Genomic DNA, 26,358 nt, shown 5'->3' with positions numbered 1-26,358 from the left:
CAGTTTGATTGCTGCAATCAAGACGGGTATATTGTGTAAGTATGCCAAATCACTTTCAATCCATCAATGAGAAATTCTATTGATTTTTTGGGGGGCGTCAATTATACGTGTTTAAGAGAGTCTTATACGGGTGCCGGGATAATAATAGCTAATACATCATCGTCAAACCGTATAAAGCTCCATCCGTTTCACAGCCGAGTATAGGCCTAAAGTGCTGCCGTTGATGATGAATGAGGAATATACTCCCAGTTGGGCTTAGCTTTTGTAGTTTATATAAATGGCCTTCTGTATTACGAGTTATATACGTGCTGCAATCAACGGCTATTCATCGATGAGAAAAGCTCTTTGGGCTGCTATGTGTGTGTTCACCGCCATCAAAGCCATTTACTATACAGGCTAATAATCTATGTAGCTATATAAGAGTGCACAAATCGGAACTGAATTACTATTTGATTCAGTATTAGAAGTAATAGAAGTAAGTTCAACTTCCGTTGGACACTTGCATAGTGATTTGCTATCTTCTGATGTCTACATGTATCATTCAGAACACTCGTCTTGCATATATACACTGATATATATGCTCTTGAGCTCGTTGGCCGTATTATTACGTAACAATGGACAAGGATTAATTATGGAGAATAGCAGTCTTGACTTTTCGTTGCTAAGCGACAACAAGTTGTTGTCTTCTGAGTACCCTATACTATATAATTTCCTATGTTTGTAAAATTCAGAGACTATTATTAGCTACACATTATATGCCAAATTAATACATCCTAATAATCCAAACTGAATATCGTGTCACATTTAAGCGGGAATTTTGAAATAAAATTTAATTGAAATATTTCAATTTGACGAATGAATTATTATTTAGAAAAAATGATTAACCAATTTTCTCGTCCTTTACACATTGAAATGTCAATTATTATCGTGTTGCTGGATGGTGCAACCAAACATCGCTATACAGTCCAGTGAAACAAGCCTACGTGACTATCGGCAGCGCGTCATTAGCAATAGACCAACGGATAAGGAGCACCGTATGCTGCGTGCTTGTAATAATAGACGATTTAAACCGATTTAAACTATGATAAACGATGTATAATAGCCTAGTAGGCTATTATAACTATAATGTAAGTCTCTTTCCACATCATCACTCTATATACCATTTCAACGACTCATCCGTAACTTTCATATGCCTGACATCACACCAAAGGTATATAATACACCTATATACTTACTGAGCGACCCTGAAAGGGATATAGACGTTCTATACAGACGTCCTACGTCCGCCATCAGGGTGTAAAGTACAGCCGTGTTATTTATTATTTATCGGTTCACTGATTATACACACCCTCGTCCGACCATTAAAATCATTTGTGCTTCATTGACATGTGTCAGCTTTCTCGATGTGTCCTGCAGCCTACTGATTACAGACAACATACTTTTCTTTTTTTCTTTCAAAATGACCGAATCGGTATTTTTTAAAAAGATAAAAAGGTACGAAATGATGAAACATTGATGAAAAAGTAGGCCACAATGGCGAACGACCTGTGCACCCATTTGGTGGTGCATGACAAAAGCACGTGATCTTTCTTATTTCAGATTTGGGTTCTTAGCTTTACAATACAAATAATAAATCACAGGACGACCAAGACAAGTAAAATCACAAAAAAAAACATTGAAAACATTTTAAAACCTTTTTTTTTAAAGAACAATTTCTATACAATTATTCCCGACAATGTTTAAATCGTCCTGCAAGGAATTTCCGGTTTCTGAAAAGAAAAAAAAAATAATAATAACAATAATTATATAATAGTTAAATTCAAATCTTTTGTAAAACAATTAAACAATAGTGACGACGTTATTTTTTGGGCATTTAAAAAATATTAATGAAGCATAAACTTAATACAGAAAGGTGAAAAAATCAAAAGATTCAAAATAAAATTCTAAATTCCATCATGTACATGGACATTTACACATTTTAATTAAAAATAATTCATCAAAATGAATGAGAAATATGAAACGAATCATAATTAGCAAACTAGCTCTGTTGAGCGTGAAAAGACTTTCGCCGTAAAAGCTCACCTATTTATAATATGGGCTATAGCCTACTCTCGGGTTGGAATCCGCCCCACATGCACTTTCGTTACATAAGATTCCCCCCATCATTCCTGATAAATAACGCACCGCCCACCTGTCGCCCCCGTTCACACATTTACCGCTATAGTATTTTCTCCTCGGCCGTTAAAAAAAAAGTAATTGAAGCAATCAATACGACTTAAGGGATTTAGGGGATTTAGAGGATTCACTCAAATATGCAAATAGTTCCTACACAAAATAGGAGAAGATAGATAGCCTACATACGAGGTCTAAAACTAAACGGGACGGGATTTGTAATAATATCCCAAAATGTATGCGGTATCATTCTAAAAATCACTCACACCACGTCAATATCTAAGATATTTTTATTTAAAAATTTTGTTTTTGTTGAAATCATATAATTACTACCTGTTAATAATATTTCATTTATAATAATCATTTTTGTTATAAAATAATTTTTTTAGAAAATATTAAATTACAATTATAACAATGTTAATATAATAATAACACGAAACATTCTGCCAGTCCCTGTTGACAACCATTAATTACTAATTGATATAATGATGATTCCCTTTGTTAACCGATTAACAATTTTAGAAACAAAATTCTTTCATCGTCTTTCATTGCACTTGTCTAATACACTGTGACACTATTGCTTCGAGTAGTGCTGATAGTGTCAGGTAATATACTTCAACAGAGCGCTTTTTTGATCAGCAGAACAAAAAAAAAATGTGATGGATTTTTACTCGACGACTCTGTGGATATTTCAACAAGTTTTCTTTCTTTTTTTTTTAAATTTTATTATTTTATAATCTTTAAGGCGACGGCGACCTTTATTCATTCAATGGTTTTGACCGAAAGTGAATAATGACCCGCAACGCCTTGATCTTTGATCGCTATATTTTCCCCTGAGCTATCTTGTCCACAGCGGTTGCGACATGGCCATTTTTTGGGTGGACTTATTATAGCTGTTTCTACAGCCTACGAAAACCCCCAAAGAAGGCGTGGTTATAATATCGAACCGGTCAGGGATAAGCTATTTAAGCCACGTGAAACAGTTGGGACTTCGGGGAACCTAACAAAAAAAAACATTTTTCTTTTTTACTTTTAAATTCACTGGCGGCTCTACGTGATCCGTCGAAACTTGTCGATTTATTGCATAACTCAAAGGTGAGGACCATGAAAAATATTTTATCTAAATTATGTATAAAATAAGTGTAGTAATATTTTAATCGATTTTTGAAAATAATATATTTTTGAAAAATTATTTCCAGACTTGTGTAGACCTCACGGTTTAATAATTCAGTATAAAATGCGGATTCTGGAAAAAGTTTACGATGTTCCGGTGGGTGTCAGTGCTCTGGAAAAGACATCCTGTTTAAAGAACATCACCCCTGTTGATAAACTGCGATGGTATGTATAATACGAATAAATAAATAAGTTATATCTTCGATTTCTTAATTTAAAAAAAAAAAAAAAACTATTTTCGCTTTCGATTGACAAACAAAAGGCACAAATTCAATGTTTTGTTGCTGACCTTTCTGAGCTACGCCAGCTACCATATGGCTCGTAAGCCCACCAGTGTCGTCAAGAATGTTCTCCATCAGAACTGCACCAATTTGACTCCGGACGAAGGTGTCAACATCACCGGCATTGAAGATACTTGGTGCAGCTGGAGCCCATTCGGTGAATAAACCTATATTATTAATTCATTCGAATAAATAAATCGATTGCTAAATAAATTTGATTTTGAATTAACTAATTTGTACTTACACATTGCGAAACAAATAATCTATATAGATGGGGAGGATGCTAGCACACTTCTGGGCGCTTTGGATTCCGCTTTCCTCTTTTCTTATGCCTTTGGGATGTACCTCATGTAAGGATGCAATGAATTCTGTTTGATATACGGTCAAGAATTTGAACTTAAAAAAATTGATTAATCCTCTCATTTTAATAGGGGTTCACTTGGTGAACGTATTAACGTCCGCTACTTCCTTTCGATCGGCATGATGTTTTCCGGATTGTTTGGCTTTCTATTCGGTTTGGCGTACTGGACAAATATCCACTCGCTGGCCTATTTTATCATTGTCCAGGTCTAGTATTATTCTCACGCACTTATGCACTATTTTGATTTATTTCAATGAGTTTTTAATTTCAATCCACAGGTTTTAGCTGGTCTATTTCAATCTACCGGCTGGCCTGGCTGCGTAGCTGCCGTGGGCAACTGGTTCGGAAAAAGTAAAAGAGGTATAAATCAACGACAATAATTTTTCCTTTTAAATATAATTATTAATTCATTTTTAATTATTTGAAATTCATAAATTAAATAAAAATCTCTAAATTCACAAAAAAAAATTGCGTTTCAAATATTAAAAAAACAAACAGGTCTTATTATGGGTATTTGGCGTTCTCACCACAGCATTGGTAACATCGCTGGTTCGCTAATTGCTGGCGCTTTTGTCGAATATTCTTGGGGTCTCTCGTTCGCTGTCCCAGCTGCCATCATCTTCTCAATAGGTCTGCTGACCTTCGTCTTCTTGGTGCCTGACCCACGGGCCGTAGGCTGTCCCGTTCCAATCCACAATCTTGAATTGGTAATGATGGACTGATTTTATAAACTATACATTTCTTTTATTATAATTATAATTTCATTTATTTTAGACACCATCAAATTCCGAAGAAATCGTAGCGACAGAAGATGGGTGCAAAAAAATCGACGACCAGGATTCGATTTCAGTCAGTCGGTCGACCAGCAACAGTTCCCACAAGGATGAGAAGGAACAGGCCATTAGTTTCTGGCGGGCGGTTCAAATTCCTGTAAGTTATAAACTTATAAACCCGTCAAATTATTTTGTGTAAAATTTTCCTTTAAAAAATCCGTTTCAGGGCGTCATGGAATATTCCTTCAGTCTCTTCTTCACGAAGCTGATCAACTACACCTTCCTTTACTGGTTGCCTACCTACCTGAAGGACTCCAGTAAGTAAAAAAAAACTAAAAAAAAAACGCCGTCTCTACATGAGAACACAGTAATGAATTGATGAACTTATCAATAAGGTGACACTTTGGGGAGCCAAGATGCTGCCAACCTGTCGATTCTGTTCGACATTGGCGGAATATTTGGCGGAATCTTGGCTGGACTTTTGAGTGACATGACGGGCATGAGCGCTTTCACCTGCGCTGGCTACTTTATCCTGACCATTCCTTCTGTAAAATTGAATCCATTTCGACGAATTTCTTTGGACAAATATTCATTTCAATTTCGTTTAGTTGTTCCTTTACCGAGAATTCGGAGGAGTGAGTCCGGCTTTGAATGTTTCTTTACTGTTCCTGGTGGGTTTCCTGGCAAACGGCCCGTACGCTCTCATCACCACGGCCGTCTCCGCTGATTTGGGGACACACCCCGAGCTGAAAGGCTCTACTCGTGCTTTAGCCACGGTATTTTATATCAAAAATTAATTTTAAAATTTAATAGTTATACAATTTTCTGAATTAAAGGTAACTGCTATTATTGACGGCACAGGCTCTATAGGTAATCCATGAAATTATTTTTACGTGGGGCAGGCTATGTGATATCTTTAAGTTATTTTAGTGCATGTTAATCACAATATGTCTCGTCTTATTATTTGAACGATAAGGTGCCGCCGTCGGACCTCTTATCGCCGGAGCTTTGTCCGATCTTGAAAACGGCTGGGACTATCTTTTCTATGCCCTGATGGTAGCCAGTGCTTTGGGACTACTGGTGAGCTTCTAAAATTTCACATCACTGAATATCTTGATTTATTCTTATATTTCAACATTGTTTAACTGATCAATATTGATTTATTGTATTCGTTTTTCTTCATTTGCAAATCATTTCATAGTTGTTGACGCGTTTGATGATCAACGAAGCCAAAGCCAGGTGCAAGAAGAACAACTGAGAAGATGATTCACTCCAATTAGGGACAACATGCAATCAAAAATGTGATGAAATTCTAACTCGGCCTTATTGACACAGGTTACACGGATAAGGAAATAACCAATTTTCTTATCGAATTTTCGTTTAAAAGTCACCATCAGTGGCGCAATATTTTCCCTTATTATTATTTATAAATTCAAACTTCCGACTTCAACATGGGGCTCGTTATTACATACGTAGAGTGATAATTTAGCTAACCCCATTAATGGAATGTTCATCCGTTTCGTTACAAACTTTAAATATGTCTGTGCAATATTTGCCAAAGCAGAAAATCCCTTTCTTCACTAAATGTAATATTATTTCCATAATTTTGTACCACTCTATTCCAAATACATGAATATTACGAGGGTCGTCTTAATCGCAAGTATACTGTATATCGACTATAACCAATGTACTAAAACAATTAAATAAAAAAAAATTCCGCGATTCGCTTGCTTCCTTTTTTTGAATTTCTTCCCTTATTTTTCAGATTTTAATAAATCAGTTGAATTATTGGCGATTATTGGTCAAATTCAATTATAGACTGCCATCATCGAGAATTTTAACAAGAAAAAAAAAATTCCTGAGAGGTTTACCTTGGTAAAGATGGAAGGCTATGCCGTGGTTGTGGGCCCCAAAACGTTTATTGTTTCCCCAGGGGATCCAAGCGGGTTTTGATTGGTTGCGAATTGGGCAGAATTATCGTGTGTATAAACAGGAGAGTTGTTCGTTTTCATTTATTTTTTATCTGATTCGCCGTATTCAACTACGGGGGAACGGGTATGGGTTGTTTCTAAATATTGTAAGGATCCATCGACCGCGAACGCCGTGAAGTCGAACATCAATGTTACTACAGTTAAATTTAAGTTGTATTTCTAAATGAATAAAAATGTATCGTTTGACCTTCTTTCATATCTGGCAAGGCCAGATGACTGCTTTTTGACTCCGACCCCATGGGATCGGAGAATTCACACCTTGCTTCGCTCAAACCCTAATTGTTCACACCCTCTTTTTTATGACTTGCCCTCCGTTGAACTTTCTTATCGCTAACCTTGCCCATTGTACACCAACATTTTGACCTTCTATGAACTTTGATAAAAATTTGTGTAGCACGTAGAACATTAATTCCCTCGGCGGTGATTAAAAACATCCGACCTTGCAACTTGAAATAAATAGCTGGTCGTTTTGGCCGATGCGCCAGTCCATTTCTGATACGCGCACTGTGCGGGTGGTTGTGTCGCCCTTATTTCTGTATTTGTGTCTGTCCCCTTAGTGAGATAATAAACTTTTAGTTCCATCAACACGGCTTGTTGTGTGTAGTGTATTTCGTGTCCATCAACATAGGTCTAGCTTGTAGTGTACGCTTTGTCGTAACATCCCGTCTTACACCACGCTGCCTTGATCATCGAGCCACGCCGTCGTCTCATCCCGTCTTATACCGCGTCGCCGGATCGTCGAGTCACTCCACCGCCATCTCGCCCAGTCACGGCCGCGTTCCGCCGGATCACGACCGACCACTTCGCCCTCGTCTAGTACCAGCCGCCACCGCCTACTAGATCGCCACCTCCCCCCTCCTTGACGCCATTACCCCCTCTTTGTAGCATGTACCAACCGTAAGTTCAAAAATTATTGTATCACCCGTAATAGCTAGCATCGTATGTAGATTTCGTACTCGGCCCTGATACCTGTCGGCTGAGAGTATTGATCACACGTCAATCCTTTCGGGCAACAGATCGGGAGACGGGAGGAGTCTTACATGTGGTGGCAGCGATGGATAATGGATCCCAAATCTTGTATCCCCCCATGGGAAGAGGTCCTGCCCGTTGCGTAGACGAGAGTACAGGTGTAAAATTGGAAGAACTGATGGATTTGGACTTTGATCGGGCCGGAATAGCCGGTGTGGGGGTGAATAACTCTTGTACGGCAGTTTGAGCCAGTGCCAGGGCAGTTGACACCGGCAAGTTTATGGCTAAGGCCAGAAGAGAGCAAATTTTCTAGTTCTAAAGAGTAGGTCTCGTCAAATATGTCTTGATACGACATTTTTGGGGGGTCTAAAAAGGTTACCTTCCTATTCGCCTTGGAGGTCTGTTCGGTTTTCGTAATTGGTAAGATGCCTGTTGGGGTGGTTTCTAGTTCCGGGACCGTTTGTCGAATTGGGTCGCCTAGGGTAGTGTCCACAGAGAGGGCTTCCCTTGTGGGAGGAGTAGGAATAGGGGGTGGGCCACTGATGAGAGGAAATGTTCTCTTCGGACGTAGATTCGCTAGGAGGAACGTGAGTTTGCGGTATTTGTGGAGGGGAGAATGGGCAAAAAGGTGTGTCCCTTTCCGTCGTAGTCTCGCAGGGCATAACGTGGGTTGCTGGGGGGGGGAAGGGACAAAAAGACGTGTTCTTTTCTGTCGTGGTCTCGCAGGGCGAAACGTGAGTAATCGGGGGAGAAAAAGGACAAAAAGTCGTATTCTTTTCTATGGGGGATTCTTTGACCGTCAACGGTACTGCTGTTTTATTGCCTGTAGAACAGGACGGAATTGGGTGAAAGGTGGACGGGGTAGTATTTTCAAGTACGGGCTGTTGAACCGTTGGGGACAGTAGGGGGGAATAGTTAGTCTGTAGCTCAAGATAACGAAATAACTTAACAGGGGTGTCCAATTCCGGGCGCGTAATTAGTAGTGCCCGAACAGCATCGGCGAGTTCTGAATCATTCAATAGCTCCCTATGATTTAGGAGGAGATGGTGTTTAATCTCAAACAACAATTCGTCCTGAGGGACGTCTATTATTGGAAGATTTCCGTAATGCAGAAAGAAATTTTGGGAGTTGAAGGAGTGGATAATTGTACTTTCGGCTTCGCTGATAAGCGTTTCGTTCTTGGCTAAAAGAGCCCTTCTTTCAGCTTCCTATGAGGGGTCGTACCCCTTGAGCTGTTGTGCGAGTTCCGCTAAGTATAAATAAGCGGCACAATCCTTTCCACTATGCGCGTGAGGGGTTGGTTGGGAAACAATTATCTCGGATGTCTTAGGTCTAGCGCCCAATAACTCCCAGTTAGAATTATTGGTTGTGTTTATGCCCAATTGCTGATTCTCAAATTCATGCGTGATTTCAAGGGGGGGAAGGTTGGACGCACTGGTGGCGCCCTCGGGGTGTTTGCGCAAAAAGGAACTCTTGATCGATTTGGAAAGTTTTTTGAAAAAGGAGGGCGGGGGATTCATATTACTGAGAGCTGAGTGGAGGTTTTACAAAACCTTTCATATGGCTGCAGCGAGGATGATCCCAATTCACCTCCGAGGAGACTGCTACGACGCCGCTACCTACCAAACTGATTCCCAATCTTCATGTTTTGTAAGTTCACGAAGAAAGAATTCCGCTACGGACAAAAGAAGACGCAACCTCCCCTGTATTTAAGCAAGAACAAATTCTGACTTTTCTCTCCCTATCACTTGTTATTTTTTATTTTGACTGTCACATCGGCTACGAGGCGCCGAGACCGGTCGCATTTCACTTTTGTTCGCTAGAACACTCGAAGTTTACGCTACTCAGTTCATCGATGTTTCCTGTTAGTTTTCAAAGTTCTTTCTTTTTACCAGTTTCAGTATTTGTGTTTTGTTTTGTTAGATTGCGGGACGCAATCTTTTGTGGCCCCAAGGTATGTTGTCAGCGTTCTACTTATCGTCAAAATAGTCCATTCCCCTCGTTTGTTTATTGCGGTTTATTGCTCTCGCTGACCTCGATGCAAGTCACTCCTTCTTCTGATTTACGACCCACGCTAACCTTGACTCAACTGTCAATGACCGCGTTTGACCCTGTTTTGACTTTTATAAAATTGGTGCAAAGTGCAAAGCTGAACGCTATTGGGGGTTTTGCCTTGGTAACGGCGGAGGCCCATAGGTCGATGGATCCGACCAGTACAATGCGGGGGGGGGGGGGAGGGAACCTTGTTCGCTGCCACCACATGTAAGACTCCTCCCGTCTCCCGATCTGTTGCCCGAAAGGATTGACGTGTGATCAATACTTTCAGCCGACAGGTATCAGGGCCGAGTACGAAATCTACATACGATGCTAGCTATTACGGGTGATACAATAATTTTTGAACTTACGGTTGGTACATGCTACAAAGAGGGGGTAATGGCGTCGAGGAGGGGGGGAGGTGGCGATCTAGTAGGCAGTGGCGGCTGGTACTAGACGAGGGCGAAGTGGTCGGTCGTGATCCGGCGGAACGCGGCCGTGACTGGGCGAGATGGCGGTGGAGTGACTCGACGATCCGGCGACGCGGTGTAAGACGGGATGAGACGGCGGCGTGGCTCGATGATCAAGGCAGCGTGGTGTAAGACGGATGTTACGACAAAGCGTACACTACAAGCTAGACCTATGTTGATGGACATGAAATACACTACACACAACAAGCCGTGTTGATGGAACTAAAAGTTCATTATCTCACTACGGGGACAGACACAAATACAGAAATAAGGGCGACACAACCACCCGCACAGTGCGCGTATCAGAAATGGACTGGCGCATCGGCCAAAACGACCAGCTATTTATTTCAAGTTGCAAGGTCGGATGTTTTTAATCACCGCCGAGGGAATTAATGTTCTACGTGCTACACAAATTTTTATCAAAGTTCATAGAAGGTCAAAATGTTGGTGTACAATGGGCAAGGTTAGCGATAAGAAAGTTCAACGGAGGGCAAGTCATAAAAAAGAGGGTGTGAACAATTAGGGTTTGAGCGAAGCAAGGAGTGAATTCTCCGAACCCATGGGGTCGGAGTCAAAAAGCAGTCATCTGGCCTTGCCAGATGTGAAAGAAGGTCAAACGATACATTTTTATTCATTTAGAAATACAACTTAAATTTAACTGTAGTTACATTGATGTTCGACCTCACGGCGTTCGCGGTCGATGGATCCTTACAATATGTAGGTTTGTTTGTTAATTATAAATTTTTTTTTTGTTTGATCGAAATTCAAATTTTGGTCGTGAAAGTCGGGTTCTGATTGGTTGGTGGTAGGTTGGTCGATTTAGGGACCCTCCTGTACCGCGGGTTTTCACTGTTTGGGTGAAATTTTATTACAGTTGGATTCTCTATGTAAAACTGTATGGAATAGGGTATTTTTTGTGATGAAAGGTTGGTTCGTTAATTTTTAATTTGTGTTTGTTTAGAAACGACGAGGGCGGCGGCTGTTGTTTGTCATTTGTTTATTATGTTATGTATGAGGAATTGGAGGACACCCTCCTACGTTCAGAATAATCGTTTTTTCGTTGAGGTTTATAGTGCAATCAATTTTCCGGTTCATATTGCAGCCCATAGGCTAATTCTCCTTGTTATTGATTTCGTTATAAAAAAGTTATAAGCATTTTAAGAAAGAGCTAAGAAGTTGTACATTCGTGAAAACTACCCCTGTACATTCACCAGCCCTTCGCGTAGCGACATAAAGTTCCTACCCAAAGTTTGGGAACGCGCGAGAGAACCTTATGGAAAAAAGCGTTTTTCTCGGCGTCCCCAAAAATCCAATTGTCGTCGGAACGTGACGATTTTTTTTGGCCGTAGCCATAGTGTGTAGGAATATGCTGATTTTTTTTCAGATTTTTGTAATCAAGGGTAGGTTAACTTTTGACTTGAGCCCTAAGTTTGGGAACGCTCCAAATAGCTATATGCAAAATTAAGGTACTTTAAGGGGGGGAAACTAAAGAACGGGTTGAGCTAGGAAGACGCGGAAAACTCTGAAATGAAGATCTCCACAAGCTGAACAAGTCTTCATTTTCAGATTTTTTGCGTCCATAATTGATGTAGTCAATTAAAAACAGTTTTTTTTGCCCGTGTTTGTCCCTTTCTCTTCCCCCCCCCCATTTCCACCCACGCCGGGTTGTCGCCCCCTCATAAGCACGCGTTTTCTCTGTTTAACAGAGAAAACGGCAAGCGGGGTGGAAATGGGGGGGGGGGGGAAGGGACACACACGGGCAGAAACCTACACAGTATCTACAAAGTCTGGCATTTTCAACATACTGCGGATTTCCACAAATGCTCCTGTTTTTTCTCTATCAACTACAAACTGCCGCGCTCTCATATCCTCTTTGCAGTTGATAAAGTGACTGGCACCTTGCCAATTTATAGACTCTGAGTCGACAGCAAATGACCGTCTTCCAGCAAATGTAGGCCCAGCTGTCCCTGTCACTGTTGCATCGGTTGGACCGAAAAGTGCGAAGGCGGTGGTCGGTGACCTGCATTTAATACTTTCATCCCTATCTACAACTATTCAAGGATTTCCTATTCCTGTGATGAGAGGATGTGTAAATTTGTTGCGTTCACTCAATGACAGGCTGCGAGCAAATGAGTCTACCAACTTAATACTCAACGGTATGTTAAGTAAAATTTTGGTTACGAATTATCTCTAATTTCAACTATCATACGAATATAGGTGATGGCCTCCCAACTACAGAGCGCTTCTTTTACTGCTCCAGTCGCTGCAACTTTAACTGCTGGGCCAGTTAGTTCTCCAGTCGCTTCTACTTAAACTGCTGGACCGGTGAATTCTCCAGTCGCATCTACTTCCACTGCTGAGCCAGTGAATTCTCCAGTCGCATCTACTTCCACTGCTGGAAATATTAGTTCTCCAGTCGCTGATGAAATTACCCCTAGGACTGCTCTGAAACGAAAGCTCACGAACCTGTCATTGCCAAAGAAAAAGCTGCGAACTGGAAGAGCAAAAAAAACCTCTGCTCTAGGTCATTTTAATTTTTGCCCGAAGAGTTTTACCGAAAAATCAAAAGAGGAGCAGGCTTATCTTATAATATCCTGGCTGGCAGGACCCAATCATGCAGACTCAGCTATAGAAAATAAAATAAAACAGAGGATATTGTGAACACAATTCCAGAGCAGGTCAGTACAGCTATACTGGAAGACGACGTTGAGAAAGTTATCCCAAGCTGTAAGTCATACTTTGACGAAGATGGATGGATAGCTGCAATGAATCGAAGTAATACTTTTTAAAAATACTTCTTTTGAATTCTGTTTAACGATCTTTCCCTTTTTATTTTTACAGTAAACACTATGAAAGAGATGAGGACTGAGGATATCTTGTTATACTTTTGTCCTCATTGCAACAAAGAAATCGACGACAACAACCAACTGTGCAATGCCTGTCAACATTGGCTACATTGGAGTTGCCAGAGTTTAAAATCTACTCCCAAAGAATCTATTTTGCTTTGTAAAAATTTCAGAAATTTAGCTAAGAACCCATAATTTGATTTTGTTTGTTTATTTTGTTTTTTTTGTTCAAGAATTTTGACCTGGACTTTAATAATTTTTTTATTTTTGAAGCATTGACTAAGATTTTTCTACAATTTTTCTACTTTGTAAAAATTGAAAAGATTTAACGTTTCTTAAATTTGTTTGTTCATTTTTAATTTTTAGTGCAAATACACTTTGTTTTCATGACTAAACGGATCTTATGGGAGCTCCATTGGTCTATGTCTCACCCTCAGTGCATGTCTCAGTGCACCGACAGAACGACTGCAGCGTTTTCATTACTAAACTGATCTCCTTATGGTAGCTCCATTGTTCTATCTCAGTGCACAGCCAGAACTACTGCAGCGCCTCTAGCTATGGTTACCATGCATCTTTCGGTGCTCCCACAGTCTGTTGGGCAATAGCCAGATCCGTCATTCGAGCACCGACGGTCTGTCAGTGCAATAGCCAGATCCGTCATTCGAGCACCGACAGTCTGTCGGTGCAATAGGACTGACCAGGGTGGGTAGAGAAAGAATACTAATTGTTTTAAAAAATCGTGACTCATGGGTGCCATAGAAGAAACGCAGATCTTTTTTTAAAGACCGTTTGCGTTTCTCTAGCATTTCCCAGTGAGTCAAAATTTGAATCTAAAGTAAGCCCATTTACATATGGGCCTCTCTACTGTCTGCATACTTTTTATTCCGACAAAAACCTACCCTTCCCATTATTTTAAAATTCAAAAAAAAATTAGGATTGTGTCTGGCACCCGAGAAAACCTACAGAAAAATTTTTATTCAAATCGAATGATTCTCGGGTGTCCGGATACTTTTGGTGCCTGCTGTAACTTTAATAACGCTGGAATTGTAACTCATAAATTTTCAAAAAATACTCTCCCCTAACAACAGCTTCGGTCGGTATGTCAAACCTTCCTTTTATTTCTAAAATTGATTTGTCAATTGCCGGTCGCACTGCCCATTTTGTTGATGCATGGGCCCGTTTGACAAAGGATCCATGGGTTTTATCTACTGTTGGGTATGGACTTTAGCTAGAATTCATTGCTGAACGTAGCATACCGCCAAACACATCGATGGATGCCGTTTAGCTAGATCTTTTTTTTAGCTGAGGTGGAGTCTCTAATCACAAAGGGCGCGGTAGTAGAGACGGAGGAGGAAGGGGGCTGCTTAAGCAGATATTTTCTTGTCCCAAAGAAAGGCCCAAACGAATGGAGGCCCATTATTCACCTGAAACCTATGAATCAGTTCCTTTCTTACCGCCATTTTTAAAATGGAAGGGATTGTCACAGTTTGTCACACCGTAAGGCAGGTGGATTTTTTTTTGCTAAAGTCGACATTACTTACGCCTAATTTACCATCCCAATTTTCTGAGGCCATCGGAAATATTTACGCTTTCGTTGGGAACGTAAAAAATTGGAATATACATGTGGTCTTTTGGTCTTTGTGCATCACCTTGGGTTTTTACTAAACTATTGAAAGTAGCCGTCACTTTTCTGTGTCGTTCCGGGATCAGACTCGTTATTTATCTTGATGATTTGCTTATCGTGGGCACTACTACAGAGGAATGCCCAATACAGTTACGCAGTAGCAGAACTGCAGAAGTAATTCACGTTTTGGAATCTTTGGGATTTTTAATCAACTTCAATAAACCTGAAACTGTTCCCACTCAATGCATCGAGTACATAGGCTTATAACTAATTTGGTCTCCATGTCATTCTGCCTCGCCGATAAAAAGATTTGCGACATTCGCCGGTTATGCATCGAAGTGTTGAAGAAGGGGAAATGATCTCTTCGTCAAGGGAAGATAATAGGGAACCTTAACTGGGCTTCTTACGCAGTAAATTTTGCACAAGCTCACTTTTGCAGTTTGCAGGTAACCTTCATTTCATCTTCTTGACCTAATAACGACAATTTAGACGCCGCTATTTCTCTAAATGAGGACATTCGTGCTGATCTGAAGTGTTGGACCACTTGCACTGATTTTAACTTCGGCAAACCTATGCTTCTCTCACGACCGGACATGCGCTTGTCCTCCGACGCTTGCGTCTCAGGCTGGTGGGAGTTTGCCTCGACGATAAGATGGGTGGGCCTTAGTCCGGATACGATTTTGGTCGCCATATTAACAACCTAGAGATCCTTGCTGCCCTTAAAGCCCTCTAATGTTTCGCTTCTTCCCTTTTTAAATGCACAGTAGAGGTCGAGAACGAAAATACCACCACCGTTAGCTACATTAACAAACTAGGTGGATGCCGGTCGAAGGATCTTTGTGACGTCTCCCTCCGCATTGCTATTTTTTGTGAAGAGAGGAAAACCTTTCTAACCGCCATTTTTTTCCCGGCACTGCTAACGTTCTCGTGGACGCAGAATCTAGAAGCTCTATTTCGGCGGGCGATTGGAGTCTTACTCCAACAGCTTTCATGTCAATTTGCCTTCAGTGGCCAGTCCAAGTGGACCTTTTTGCGTCAGAATGGAACCATAAACTACCACGTTTCGTAAGTTGGTTCCCACAACAAACATTTAGGAAATTGGGTGCTTTCAGCTTTCCATGGAAAAGGCTAGGAGCGTTTTGTTTTCCCCCGTTCTGCCTGATTCCATTCTGTGGTCGAAACCGACGAGAGAAGAGGACAAGACAGTTTCTGTCACCCCGTACTGGCCGAGCCAACCATGGTTCCCAATCATAATGGACCTCGCCATGGCCATTCCGCGACTATTGCGACCGTCGCCGGACCTTCTCACATCTCCTCTGGGAAAGAGTCATCCACTGGTACAAGACGATGCCATCCGCCTTATTGTCTGGAAACTCTCAGGCAACACTTTACTTAGAGCGGAGTTTCAGAAGAAGCTTCAGCCCTCATCCTCTCCGCAACACGAAAAAATACAAACTCTGCATACCAGAGCACTTTAAATTTTTTGAGAAGTTGTTGTGCTACGAGGGAACAGTATCCCTTGTCTCCTAGCTCCGCAGATATAGTTAATTTTTTTAGCTGAATATAGGGTGGGAAGGAGCTATAGAACAGTTAATGGCAACCGCTCTGCTCTCTCTTCTACGCTTGCCGTAAACCTGGGTATTGTTTCCGTCGGCGTGGAACCTCTGGTCAACAAACTACTCAAAGGCATCTACCACAAATCCCCTCCGACTGCCAGATATTCTCCAACGTGGAATCCTGACACCGTTCTATTAATATCATATTTTGATGACACAGCTGGTGTGGCTCTTTCTCTCCTTGAACTGTCTCGGAAATTAGTCACTTTATTGGCTCTCATCACGCTATTAAGAAACTGTGAACTTTCTCCAATTTCACCAAGAAAAAATCAACACTTCGGACCCCTTCGTCGAATGTCCGCCGCAGCCTGGCGAATCAATGTTTCAATTTTTCCTGGCAGATGCTTGGAAACTTTTTAAGACCATACTGCAGCGTTGCGCGATACCACCAACTCCTCCTCTCTCTTGCTCAGCAGCAACAAACCCCATGGTCCGGCCTCTGTAGCTACAATCTTTTTTTTTGGTCGCATTTTTATTTTTGGGCTTTGAATACACAGTTCTGTCGAACGAATTTTACTAAATAATTGTAAAATTGTTCGAGCGAGAAGATGAAGAGAGAAAATGAAAAGAGAGATAGAACTGTCTCTTCCACCCACCCACCGCTGCTTTTCATGTTTATTAATGTTCGAACTTGTTTTTGTTATTTTACAGTAGAAGCAATAACAATTACCGCGGCCGAAAGAAGGGACGAGACAGCAACAAAAATTCATAAAACTTCAGTAGCAACGACTCAAGTTTCAACAAAAGTGATAATGTTTCCCTTCTTCGTTGTCTCCGTATGGCTTTATATTCCAAGGTTTCTAAAATCTGATTAGTTTAAGCGAGTCAGGAACCTCATAGGCTTCACGCACACCTTCCCCCTTTTTTAGTATGGCACTGTTGCCATACTTCAAGTCAGGCTTGGTATAAATATGCTGAATATAAAGGGTCACACACAGTTCTGTCGAACAAATTTCACTAAATAATACATTGTGTTCTCTTATTTTATTTACTTTCAATTATTGATTTAAAATGATGTATTATGCATATAAAAAGATAAGAAAATTGAATTTTAAATCTCGTTAAAAAATTGCCAGCCAAGAAAATTCAAGCCTTAAACTTTGTTGCTGATAATTTGATATGCGATGTTAAACGAAGAGGGGTACGTCCAAGTTGGGAGCGTAATCGATGGCTTTGAACAATTCGGCTGCCGTGCAGCAAAAGGTGTAGCCCTTATAGGTGTCCGTCAGGGCCCAAGTGACCCACGGCACCTGGTCGCACACGTCCGGGCAGATGACGTCCGCCGGCCCGACCGGGTTGTGAGGGTTGTTGATGCCCAGCACGGCCGTTGCCGTATTCGAAACGGGATCGTGAATCAATTTCCAGTAATATTTGGGTACGGGAATCAGTCCGTTGTTGTTCTCGTCGAACGCCAAATAAATCGGCTGCTGGACTCCGTTCACGTCCGCCAAAGTGCAGATCCCGAAAACCCCGGTGTAGACGGTCAATTTCACGTCCCGGCTGACCGCCAAATCTCTAAGTGCATTTTCCAAAACGCTAAATTTTGAAAAAAAAAATATTATTATAAAATAGTAGAATTAAAATAATTGACTTAATGAATAAAATTTAAATTAATATAAAAAAATTAAATTAAATGATTTCATGGTGAATTCATTCAAAAACAATGCATAAAATATGTATAGTTAAATTCAAATTAATTAAATCAGATTTATATCAATAAAATGAAATAAAATGAAATACAAATTAATAATAAAATAAAATAACATAAGATAAATAAAATCTAACATGTTCAAGACGAATAAATTGAAATTATTATTATTTATTTTTACTTCCAGTTGGCGCCGTTGAAATTTTGCCATTGCGGGGCCGTGTTCAGGAAGTAATAAGTGGCGTCCTGACTTCCGGCGTCGATGAAATCGCCGTCAGGTGCCATGTGTCCCCTAGACAAGAAGATTTGGCTGCCGCTGACGACGTACTGGGCGGCCAGACTGGCCGAGCCGACGATTCCGGCGATGGTTTCCGTCTGTCCGGCTTGGCTGTAGGCCGTGTTGACATCCAGACCGGGGAAATATCCGCCCTGGCTGAACGACGGCCTTTCGTTGGACGTGTCGTCGGCGGCGGCCGATTTTCCGTGGATGATATGTGTCGAGAAATAATTGGCGGCCGCTGCTTTGTCGTGGCAGGTGTCGTAGAGCGGAATGAATTCCGGGCCGGCCTGCCAGCCAATCCTGATGACGGTGCCTGGTCCATTGGCGCAGGTGCCGTTCTCCAGCAGGATCTCCTTGTTCTGACTCAGGCAGCCCAGCTGGGAGTAGGAGAGCTCCTGGCCGTCGACTAGGAGCAGCTTTGAGGTGGCAGTGCAGGTGGCGGGGGCCAGCTGCATCCCAGTGGCTCTGATGTAGTTGCCTGGACCAAGGCAGCCGACCGCCACTTTATCGTCCGTGTTCAAAGTAATCACCCGGGAAGACCCGACCATCACCGGCAAGATGATGTTGTTATTGGGGTCGATCAAATGGGGCGGGTTCGACGGAGAACTCGTGTCCAGATTAAACGTACATCCTTTGATTGAATAATCATTAAAAAATGTTGTATTCAATTAAATTTATGGGGGTGGGGTAACTAATATTGTTTCTTACCTGCTTTGTATTGCGGCAAGGCTTCGCAAAAATTTTGTAATGCCAACGTAATTAGAATCAGAAATTTGAAAGACACCATTCTTAAAGGATTGACGAAATGTTTCTATACCGCATAAAAGACTTCAGGTACTATAACAACCGTGAAAGAGAACGAGATTTTATCATTATTGGATTGATGTTTTATCCATTTGTCTAAACGTTATCGGCGTTGCGGACGTCAAGACAACTAAAATGTTTATCGCACCTTAATACCTTTGGCGTGTTCTACCTTCGACATGTCATTTCGTTTATCAGCTTATGTACGTATGGTTGTGATCTGAAATAACGCCACTATGTGGCCAACTTCTGGATTGGTTTGAGAGTTGTGCGCGTGGTGGCAGCGTGGTAGTGCTGTCGTTTTCCGGCACGTCCGCACTTTCCCTCTTACCCTCTTCCACCCACCCGGGTGATCTGGTGATCTCACTTTGAAAAACCCATCAGATAGCTGTGACGAGGCCTTACGGCCAAATCCAACAGGGTGGTCGTATCACCTTCTCATAGACCGGGATGGTATAAGCGAACTCCGGGCTAACTCAACACTCAGCTCAACTAGTAACATTTCCCTCCCCTTTGCCTTTAGGGTCGGTTGGAGTGACCACCCCCTTCTCCTAGTGTAGGCTGATGTTATGAGGGAGACCACATAAACAGACCATAAAGAATAAAAATAAAGCAAAGACGGGGAAATGTTGTTATCGCCAGCGCTAGGTGGCTTATGGGATGAAGGCAGGTATGGCAAAAAAAAGGAAACTTTGGGAAGTTTTTTCCAAAATTTCAATCGTTAATATCTCGGCTTCTAAGCCGTATTGAAAAAATTTTAAAATGGTTTGAAGAGATGAGCTATTCCATCATTTTAAAACAATTAGATTATTTTTAGGTGCAGTGCTTGACGAGAAAACTGTTGCACAAAAACCAAAAAATTCAAAATTTTGGCTACATCCTCTCAGTTTTTTTTTAATATCTCCCAATTCCCAAACTAAAAATACTAGGCGATTGCGATTTTTACCAATCGACTTAGCGAAACAAATTGCACAAAATCCACCTATTTGTTAATTTTTAGAACCCCCAGCGACTATTTCCGCAATATAAAAAAAAACCAAAACGGTCTCTTTGTGTGGCGAAACGCTTGTTAAATAGAGAAAATGATAAGCTTTAACACATATACCAACAGTTTAACAAACATTTATTTTTTTTACTGTTAAAAATATTCAAAGTTGGCTTTCCAGAAAATTTCCCAAGCAGCCCCGGTCTCCCCTATAGTATTTGCGAGCTTGAGCTTGAGTTAAGCTTGCGTTTCTGTGAGCTAGTTTCAATTTCAATTTCTTGAAACTATGAACTGGACAACTGGTCAGTGTCAGTCAGTGTCAATGACTAAGAAAAATAATTTCGGGGAAAATGTTTTTGGATTCTCAGTACCCGACGAAATTTTGAAATTTGCCATTTTTCATGAAAAATAAATTCATCAAAGAAAACATTTAGTTGTAAATTTCGCAAAAAATGTGGAACGCTTCACGATTTTGCGTGTCATCCTTGCGCAGGGGCCATGCTAATCTTCTCTGTATCGTTCCAATTTTAGTATATGTATTCCGTATGGAATACATTGATAGGAGTCCCAATGACCAGATTTATACCCTTACTGCAAACACGAACCAGGGATGGCGTTTTATGGGAGAATCAAACGCCTAACATCTGCACAGGTAACCCTTTAAGTCGTTGCCTGAAAAAACCAACCCATGAATTTTAGCTATGCAATTAAAGCTCATTTGTTCATTGTGCAGCATTTGATATCGTTCGTTAGAGAAAAAAACATTTCAATGTTATACAGGAACATGTATACGGCCGCCATGAGACTCCTCCCCTCTTCTCGATCTCTTTTTTTTCCTATACTGAGGAGGAGGAGCTTACTGATCCCTAAGCTCCTCCCCATGTAAAGTTCAGTGTACCGCCAGTAAAGGCAATCGACGCATCGATATATTTCCCGATAATGTTTTGATCAACGTTTCTTATTGGAAAATAACTCTGAGAACTAAGCTGACACATTTCTATGATATCATTACTGTCAGAAAAAGTTTTCATTTTGTTAATAATAATAAAGTCAATGTGTGGCCAATTTTCCGGAATCGTAAAGAATTTGTAACAATATTTATTTATTTATAATCGGTTATTGAACACAAAAAAATTCCTTTTGGATATGCAGAGAACGATAGCGAATACATCTCTTGGGGTAATTAGTTTATATACTCCCTTTTCATAAAAAACGATACCAAAAACTCGCCCAAATTGACGAAATAAAAAAACATCGGTTTTTAACAAAGAGTCCACGACTCAACCAGGCCAGATTTTGGGGTTCTGATTTTGCGGAAATCGCGAGTAGGCGTCGGAGGACATGTTAATTTAAATCATTTTATGGTAAATTTAGCGGAAAAGCGAATGGCGCTATTGGCGTCTTCCTAGCTGTTATAGTTTTTTTTATATTACTACAAACGAACAGGGGTAGCCGAAATTCGCGAAATTTTGGGGTTTTATACGGTTGTTTTCTGCCAAACGAGACCATCTTTGAAATATCTAATTTGATAGAAGTGAGCCCTAGTCCTCCACAAATACCCAAAGCCGTTTTGTTATGCTTGGCTTATTTGCCGAGATATTATCTGCTAAAAAAAAAAAAATAATAAAGCCCTCCATTTTCTGACATTCTCTGGCTTCATCCTCCTAGCCACCTAGCGGTAGATATTTAAAACGTATCGAGAAAATCTTTTTTGGGACATGTATACTTCTAAAGGTAAATAAACTGAAAATCTAACAGTTTGTATTTTAAGCTATACAGTAATTGTAAATAAACAATAAAAGATAAGAAAATTAATTGAAAACGATAAAATAATTGTTCCAAGGCCTAAAAGAGATTTAATCGGTGCGTTTTCAACATCTACCGCTAGGTGGACTCGTTAAAGCAAAATATCTCGTGTGAATGACTGGGAATTTTTGCATTCAGTCAAAACAAACAAACCGTATATTAAAAACTGAAGACGCCTGTATTTTTTTAAAATTTCTGGTCCCATAGCGGAATGGAAAAAACCGTGGGTTCATGTATTCGGTGCGATTCGTGGATGTGTTTACATTTGAAATATTTCCCCCATTTTCAAATAGAGCTAAACTCTTATAATAAAAAATAATAAATGAAATCAGAATAAATAATAATAATAAGAGGTTATTAATTAAATGGTCAACATAATTTTATATTGAAGCGTCATGGTTTCATTAAATGCAATCGAATTAACGGTTTCCCCAATCAGATTCGATTCAAATTTCAGAGAAACAACGGGGCAATTAGATTGGGAGCAAAAGAAATGGCCTTATGGAGTTCCTCCGCCGTGCAGCAGAACATGTAACCTTTGGAAATGTCATTGATCTTCCAGTTGAGCGAATGAATCCAAGGAATCTGACTGCAAACGTCCGGGCAGAGAATGTCTCCCGGCAGGATTCGCTCCATATGCGGATCATTGAAGCCCAGAACGGCCGTGGCAGTTTCGGCGACGGGATCGTGAATCAATTTCCAGTAATACTTGGGCACGGGGATGACGCCATTGTTGTTCTTGTCGAACGTTAAGTAAAGCGGCTGCTGATGGCCATTGGCGTCAGTCAACGTCATCATCCCGAACGTTCCAGTGTGGACGATCAGGTCGAGATCCCGCGTAGTGGCGATTTTCCGCACCGCCGATTCCAGCACGCTTAATAAATAATTCAAATTTTGATGGAAGTTAATTGATTTAATTAAATTATCTTTTGAATTTCACTCACTTCCAGTTTCCACCGTTGAACGATTGCCACTGTGGCGCCATATTCAAATAGTAACTAGAACAGTCAATCAAAAATTTTCAAAATTAATTCAATCATTGATGATAGTATATAAGGGTATACTAACTAAGTAGCGTCTTGGCTGCCGGCGTCGATGAAATCGCCGTCGGGTGCCAGATGGCCTCTGGCTAAGAAAAAGTTCTTCTTCTGGTTGAAATATTTGGCCAGCAGAATTGGCGAACCCCCGACAACTCGGCTGATGGTTTTGTTCTGCTGCGGCTGGCCGAAAGCCCCGTTGACGTCCAGGCCCGGATAGTATCCGGACTGGCGGAAACTCGGCCGGGTGTTGGATTTATCGTCGGCGTCCACCGACCGGCCGATGATGTTGTGCGTCGAATAATAATTAATCAAACCGATTTTATCGTGACAGGTTTCGTACAGAGGGATGAAATGGGAATCCACGTTCCAGCCGACCCGGACCAAAATTCCCCGCCCGTCGGCGCAAGGGCCGTCCTCTCTGAGGATCTCCTTGTTCTGATTGGTGCACCCCAGCTGGGAGTAGGACAGCTCGGCTTGGTTGACCCGGAGAGTCGAGTTGATCGTGCAGACGGCCTCGTTCAGCTGCCGGCCGGTGACTTTCAGCGTGTTGTTGCTGGCCGGTTTGTCGTGGCGGTTGCCCAGACAGCCGATCGTTATCTGCTCGTCGATGCCCAGCGTGATGATCCGGGATCGGCCTTGAAGAACCGGCTGGATAATGTTGTTGTTCTCGTCGATCAAATGGGGCGGATACTGTGGAGAACTTTCCAGCAGATCGAAAGTACAGCCTGATGAAAAAATGTTGAATCAATTAAGTTTAATTGTTATTCATTAATTGGGCTTTCATTCCAATATATATTGTTCTAATACTAGGAAGAACTTCGCCTTCAGTTGATTCAATTTTGGTTGAATTATTTTTGAGTTGATTTAATTTTAAGTTAATGATTTATACCTGCGTTAGACAACCCAGCTGCTGGTTCTACCGGGCCTGTCTAAAATGGAGTAAATAATTTGTGGGGGTTAATTTGAATGAATTTGATTTTCAAAAAAGAATTCGAGTTACGTACTTGTGAATTTCTAGAACTGGAGCGGTATCGCGATCGTTTCGATGACTTTGATTCGCTCTATATTATTGAGTAATAAGACAAATAAAAACTTGATATAGTGCAAGTATAAAAATCAGAAGGTTGAGTTGGAAATGATTTACCCTTGAAGGATGACCCCCACGAGAGGCTGGAATTTCCGCACCTTTTTGTGAGTCTCTTGAATGCGAAATTTCTGTGAATAAAAAATCAGCCAAAATTAAAATCTCTATGGTACTCTCTTTTATTTTCTAATAGTAATCAATCAGCAATCTATAAGCTGCTTTATAGCTATTGAGTAAATACTCAATTTCTACATTAAATCCTTGGTACATGAGATTGCGCAGTTAAAAGTATTTAAACAGGTATCTTAGCATTAATCAGCTTATAATGTTTATCCTAACTACCAATATTATTTGATTGCAATCAAATAAAGAGAAGATAAATTGTAATTTATACCTGGAGTCGCTGCTGGACTACGCCCATAGCAAATGAGTTTCCCCAATTGAAATTGGCTCGAGCATATTCCTGACACTCCAAATTCAGGCCCGAAATTCAATTCAATTACGGGTAGATCTTGAAGATTGTTAATGAAATTGACATCATTCATCACAACGCCAGCGTCGTTTTTCACTTTGACTGGCCAATTGAAACGCTGGACACCGTTCCGATTCGTCCACCACGACGAACTAGTTCCGCTTGTTCCGGCGTACGCTCGCTTCCTGGTGAACGAATCTTCCGTGCACGGATCATACTATAACGGATAATTAAAAGAGAGCTCTAATATAATTTAAAAAATGATTTTCAGTTAGAAATTGATGGGTATACTTTAAGCTGCTGTTGGCACACAGCCGAGATCCGTGTCAGGGCAACCATTTGATTGACGGTGACATTGTGGTAACGTACGGGCCGTTTGAAACATCCGGGACTGGAACAGGACGAGACTTTTACCATATTTTCACTATCGTGAGAAATTATAGTCGCTCCTAATAGAATTATTTAAATAATAAAAAAAATAAATAATTATTTAAAAAGGTTTAAAATGTATACAAATTTTTACCGGTTGACAGGTCACAGAAAACCTGGACGGGGCCGTCCCCGCCATGGCCGTCAGGATCGATCCAGCGAGGGCCACTTATTTGAGATGAGCCTGGCGACTGTTGATGGGATCGAATTTCATCGCAAGATTTTAAAATGCTGTTGGTTTTATCGGGCGTGCCCTGTCCAGTTGCGACATCTGACGGCCTCGGCGGACTGCTGCTACTCACATGCCCGGGAGGAGATTGTTTGGTGAGATTGCTGCCCGTTATCAGGGCCAGCTTTTCAATCTCTTTCTGCTGTTGAGTGGTAATTCCTTCCAGCTCTTTTATCATTCCGCCTTGGGTTTCCACGAGATCTTGTAATCTCTGGATGGACAGACTCTGTTGGCGCAGTTCGCCCACGCATTCTTTGTATGCAAATTTCAATTGTTCCTTAAAAAAAAAATATTTTTTAATGATAAGCAGCTGCTAGAAAATATTGGCCATTTAAATTGATGATAAAGTCAACTAACCATTTCTTCTCGGAACTGGGCCGCCGGCCATCCGACGGGCGTTGAGCCGGAATTCAACACGTCAGCAGCATGGGAATAATGTCCTCCAAGGAAAATGGAACTCGAATAAAGAAATAAAGCGTAATAAAACCGAACACACAATTTTGCCTTCGGCATGTCAGTTTCAAATGAATTCACTGGATTAATTCTCAAGTGTTGCACTGTTTAAAATTTTCCCCATAGATTGTGCACAGTCTATACAAACTGACAGTGTTGAACTGAACACTGAAGTAACGATAACAGCTGTTGCCTTCTGGGCAGAGATGTTTAACTAGCGAAAAGAAGCCAGTCACTGACTGTTTCTTCAACTTCCCGCCGCCGATCAGCCAAAATGATTCAAAATTACGTCACTCCACCTTTCTCTCCCAATTGCCGCGCTATATTCGCTTTGATCAAATATCTCGCCCTTTCCAAGTTTTCACACCCGAACGATGAACTCGACGGCCTTTCTATGAGTGACCCTTTTGATGGTTTTTCCAAAAAACTGGAACAAAACAAAAAAAAAAAACTAAAAACATTTTTTTTTATCTTTTGAAAGGTCACTGCAGCCTCAGCCATCGGAGCACAAATAGAGTGGAAAACACGCCCCCAGATGGTAGCAGCATTCGGTGGCGAATAAGAAAGACTTGCCGATTTAAAAAAAAATTTGAAATTTAAATCAGACTAATTTCCCGAGTAACTTCGACCAAATAACTTTTGTTTGTTTTTTAAATAAGAATTTATCCATGTAATATGCCTTGACCAGTTCAAGATTTTCAGAGAAATATTTGTGAAATATACGTTGTAGGAAACCCGCGAGACACAATACAAATAACAATCAATCGTGAACAATGGATATCTTGCGTTTCTGTATTTCCTCTTGCCGTGTTTAATTA

At 40.9% G+C, this 26,358-nt stretch overlaps 3 protein-coding genes, 1 long non-coding RNA gene and 1 other non-coding gene across 6 annotated transcripts; 2 read left to right on the top strand and 3 right to left on the bottom strand.

Annotated features, from left to right (window-relative positions):
* Positions 1 to 3,155: 3,155 nt before the first annotated feature.
* LOC124328686 (glucose-6-phosphate exchanger SLC37A2-like) lies at positions 3,156 to 6,403 on the top strand. Its single transcript, XM_046787490.1, has 14 exons — positions 3,156 to 3,267; positions 3,372 to 3,510; positions 3,608 to 3,783; positions 3,898 to 3,976; positions 4,058 to 4,193; positions 4,266 to 4,347; positions 4,486 to 4,694; positions 4,762 to 4,917; positions 4,987 to 5,077; positions 5,156 to 5,307; positions 5,369 to 5,536; positions 5,597 to 5,630; positions 5,737 to 5,840; positions 5,962 to 6,403. Exons 2-14 carry the CDS (start codon positions 3,410 to 3,412, stop codon positions 6,016 to 6,018), a joined length of 1,545 nt encoding a protein of 514 aa, XP_046643446.1. The 5' UTR covers positions 3,156 to 3,267; positions 3,372 to 3,409; the 3' UTR covers positions 6,019 to 6,403.
* A 4,514-nt stretch (positions 6,404 to 10,917) lies between these two features.
* LOC124321148 lies at positions 10,918 to 13,306 on the top strand. The gene is made up of 3 exons (XR_006914160.1): positions 10,918 to 12,380; positions 12,442 to 12,999; positions 13,066 to 13,306. It is a non-coding gene; the product is annotated as an uncharacterized LOC124321148 (long non-coding RNA).
* Positions 13,307 to 17,308: 4,002 nt separating this feature from the next.
* On the bottom strand, positions 17,309 to 19,106 carry LOC124321179. Its single transcript, XM_046784086.1, has 3 exons — positions 18,947 to 19,106; positions 18,140 to 18,869; positions 17,309 to 17,846 (listed from the first exon to the last, which is right to left on the bottom strand). The coding sequence occupies exons 1-3, from the start codon at positions 19,023 to 19,025 to the stop codon at positions 17,438 to 17,440; spliced, it is 1,218 nt and encodes a 405-aa protein (XP_046640042.1). The 5' UTR covers positions 19,026 to 19,106; the 3' UTR covers positions 17,309 to 17,437.
* Positions 19,107 to 20,475: 1,369 nt separating this feature from the next.
* LOC124322962 lies at positions 20,476 to 20,581 on the bottom strand. The gene has a single exon (XR_006915213.1). It is a non-coding gene; the product is annotated as a U6 spliceosomal RNA (small nuclear RNA).
* A 1,613-nt stretch (positions 20,582 to 22,194) lies between these two features.
* LOC124321178 lies at positions 22,195 to 25,926 on the bottom strand. 2 transcript variants are annotated; one of them, XM_046784083.1, is made up of 10 exons: positions 25,445 to 25,926; positions 24,953 to 25,364; positions 24,721 to 24,878; positions 24,352 to 24,646; positions 24,018 to 24,088; positions 23,878 to 23,934; positions 23,763 to 23,802; positions 22,902 to 23,598; positions 22,778 to 22,831; positions 22,195 to 22,707 (listed from the first exon to the last, which is right to left on the bottom strand). In XM_046784083.1, exons 1-10 carry the CDS (start codon positions 25,598 to 25,600, stop codon positions 22,287 to 22,289), a joined length of 2,361 nt encoding a protein of 786 aa, XP_046640039.1. In that variant the 5' UTR covers positions 25,601 to 25,926; the 3' UTR covers positions 22,195 to 22,286. The 2 variants fall into 2 exon arrangements, with proteins under 2 accessions (XP_046640039.1, XP_046640041.1); XM_046784085.1 differs by having other exon boundaries at positions 24,018 to 24,038; positions 24,374 to 24,646.
* Between the last annotated feature and the right edge of the window lie 432 nt (positions 25,927 to 26,358).

Source organism: Daphnia pulicaria, chromosome 1, assembly GCF_021234035.1.
Source record: "Daphnia pulicaria isolate SC F1-1A chromosome 1, SC_F0-13Bv2, whole genome shotgun sequence".
NCBI lineage: Eukaryota > Metazoa > Arthropoda > Branchiopoda > Diplostraca > Daphniidae > Daphnia > Daphnia pulicaria.
Note: the sequence above shows the minus strand (reverse complement) of the source record. Positions and strands in the feature narration are given on the sequence as shown.

Excerpts from the sequence above, each read along its gene's own strand:
- LOC124321178 (XM_046784083.1), bottom strand. The coding sequence starts at position 25,600 with ATGCCGAAGGCAAAATTGTGTGTTCGGTTTTATTACGCTTTATTTCTT. Across the intron at positions 23,935-24,017 it reads GTGGGGGTCATCCTTCAAGG|AGCGAATCAAAGTCATCGAA; the intron begins GTAAATCATTTC and ends TCAATAATATAG. Across the intron at positions 23,803-23,877 it reads CCAGTTCTAGAAATTCACAA|ACAGGCCCGGTAGAACCAGC; the intron begins GTACGTAACTCG and ends ACTCCATTTTAG.
- LOC124321179 (XM_046784086.1), bottom strand. The coding sequence starts at position 19,025 with ATGGTGTCTTTCAAATTTCTGATTCTAATTACGTTGGCATTACAAAAT. Across the intron at positions 18,870-18,946 it reads CTTGCCGCAATACAAAGCAG|GATGTACGTTTAATCTGGAC; the intron begins GTAAGAAACAAT and ends ATTCAATCAAAG. Across the intron at positions 17,847-18,139 it reads TTCAACGGCGCCAACTGGAA|CGTTTTGGAAAATGCACTTA; the intron begins GTAAAAATAAAT and ends TTCAAAATTTAG.
- LOC124328686 (XM_046787490.1), top strand. The coding sequence starts at position 3,410 with ATGCGGATTCTGGAAAAAGTTTACGATGTTCCGGTGGGTGTCAGTGCT. Across the intron at positions 3,977-4,057 it reads GCCTTTGGGATGTACCTCAT|GGGTTCACTTGGTGAACGTA; the intron begins GTAAGGATGCAA and ends TCATTTTAATAG. Across the intron at positions 4,194-4,265 it reads CCTATTTTATCATTGTCCAG|GTTTTAGCTGGTCTATTTCA; the intron begins GTCTAGTATTAT and ends TTCAATCCACAG.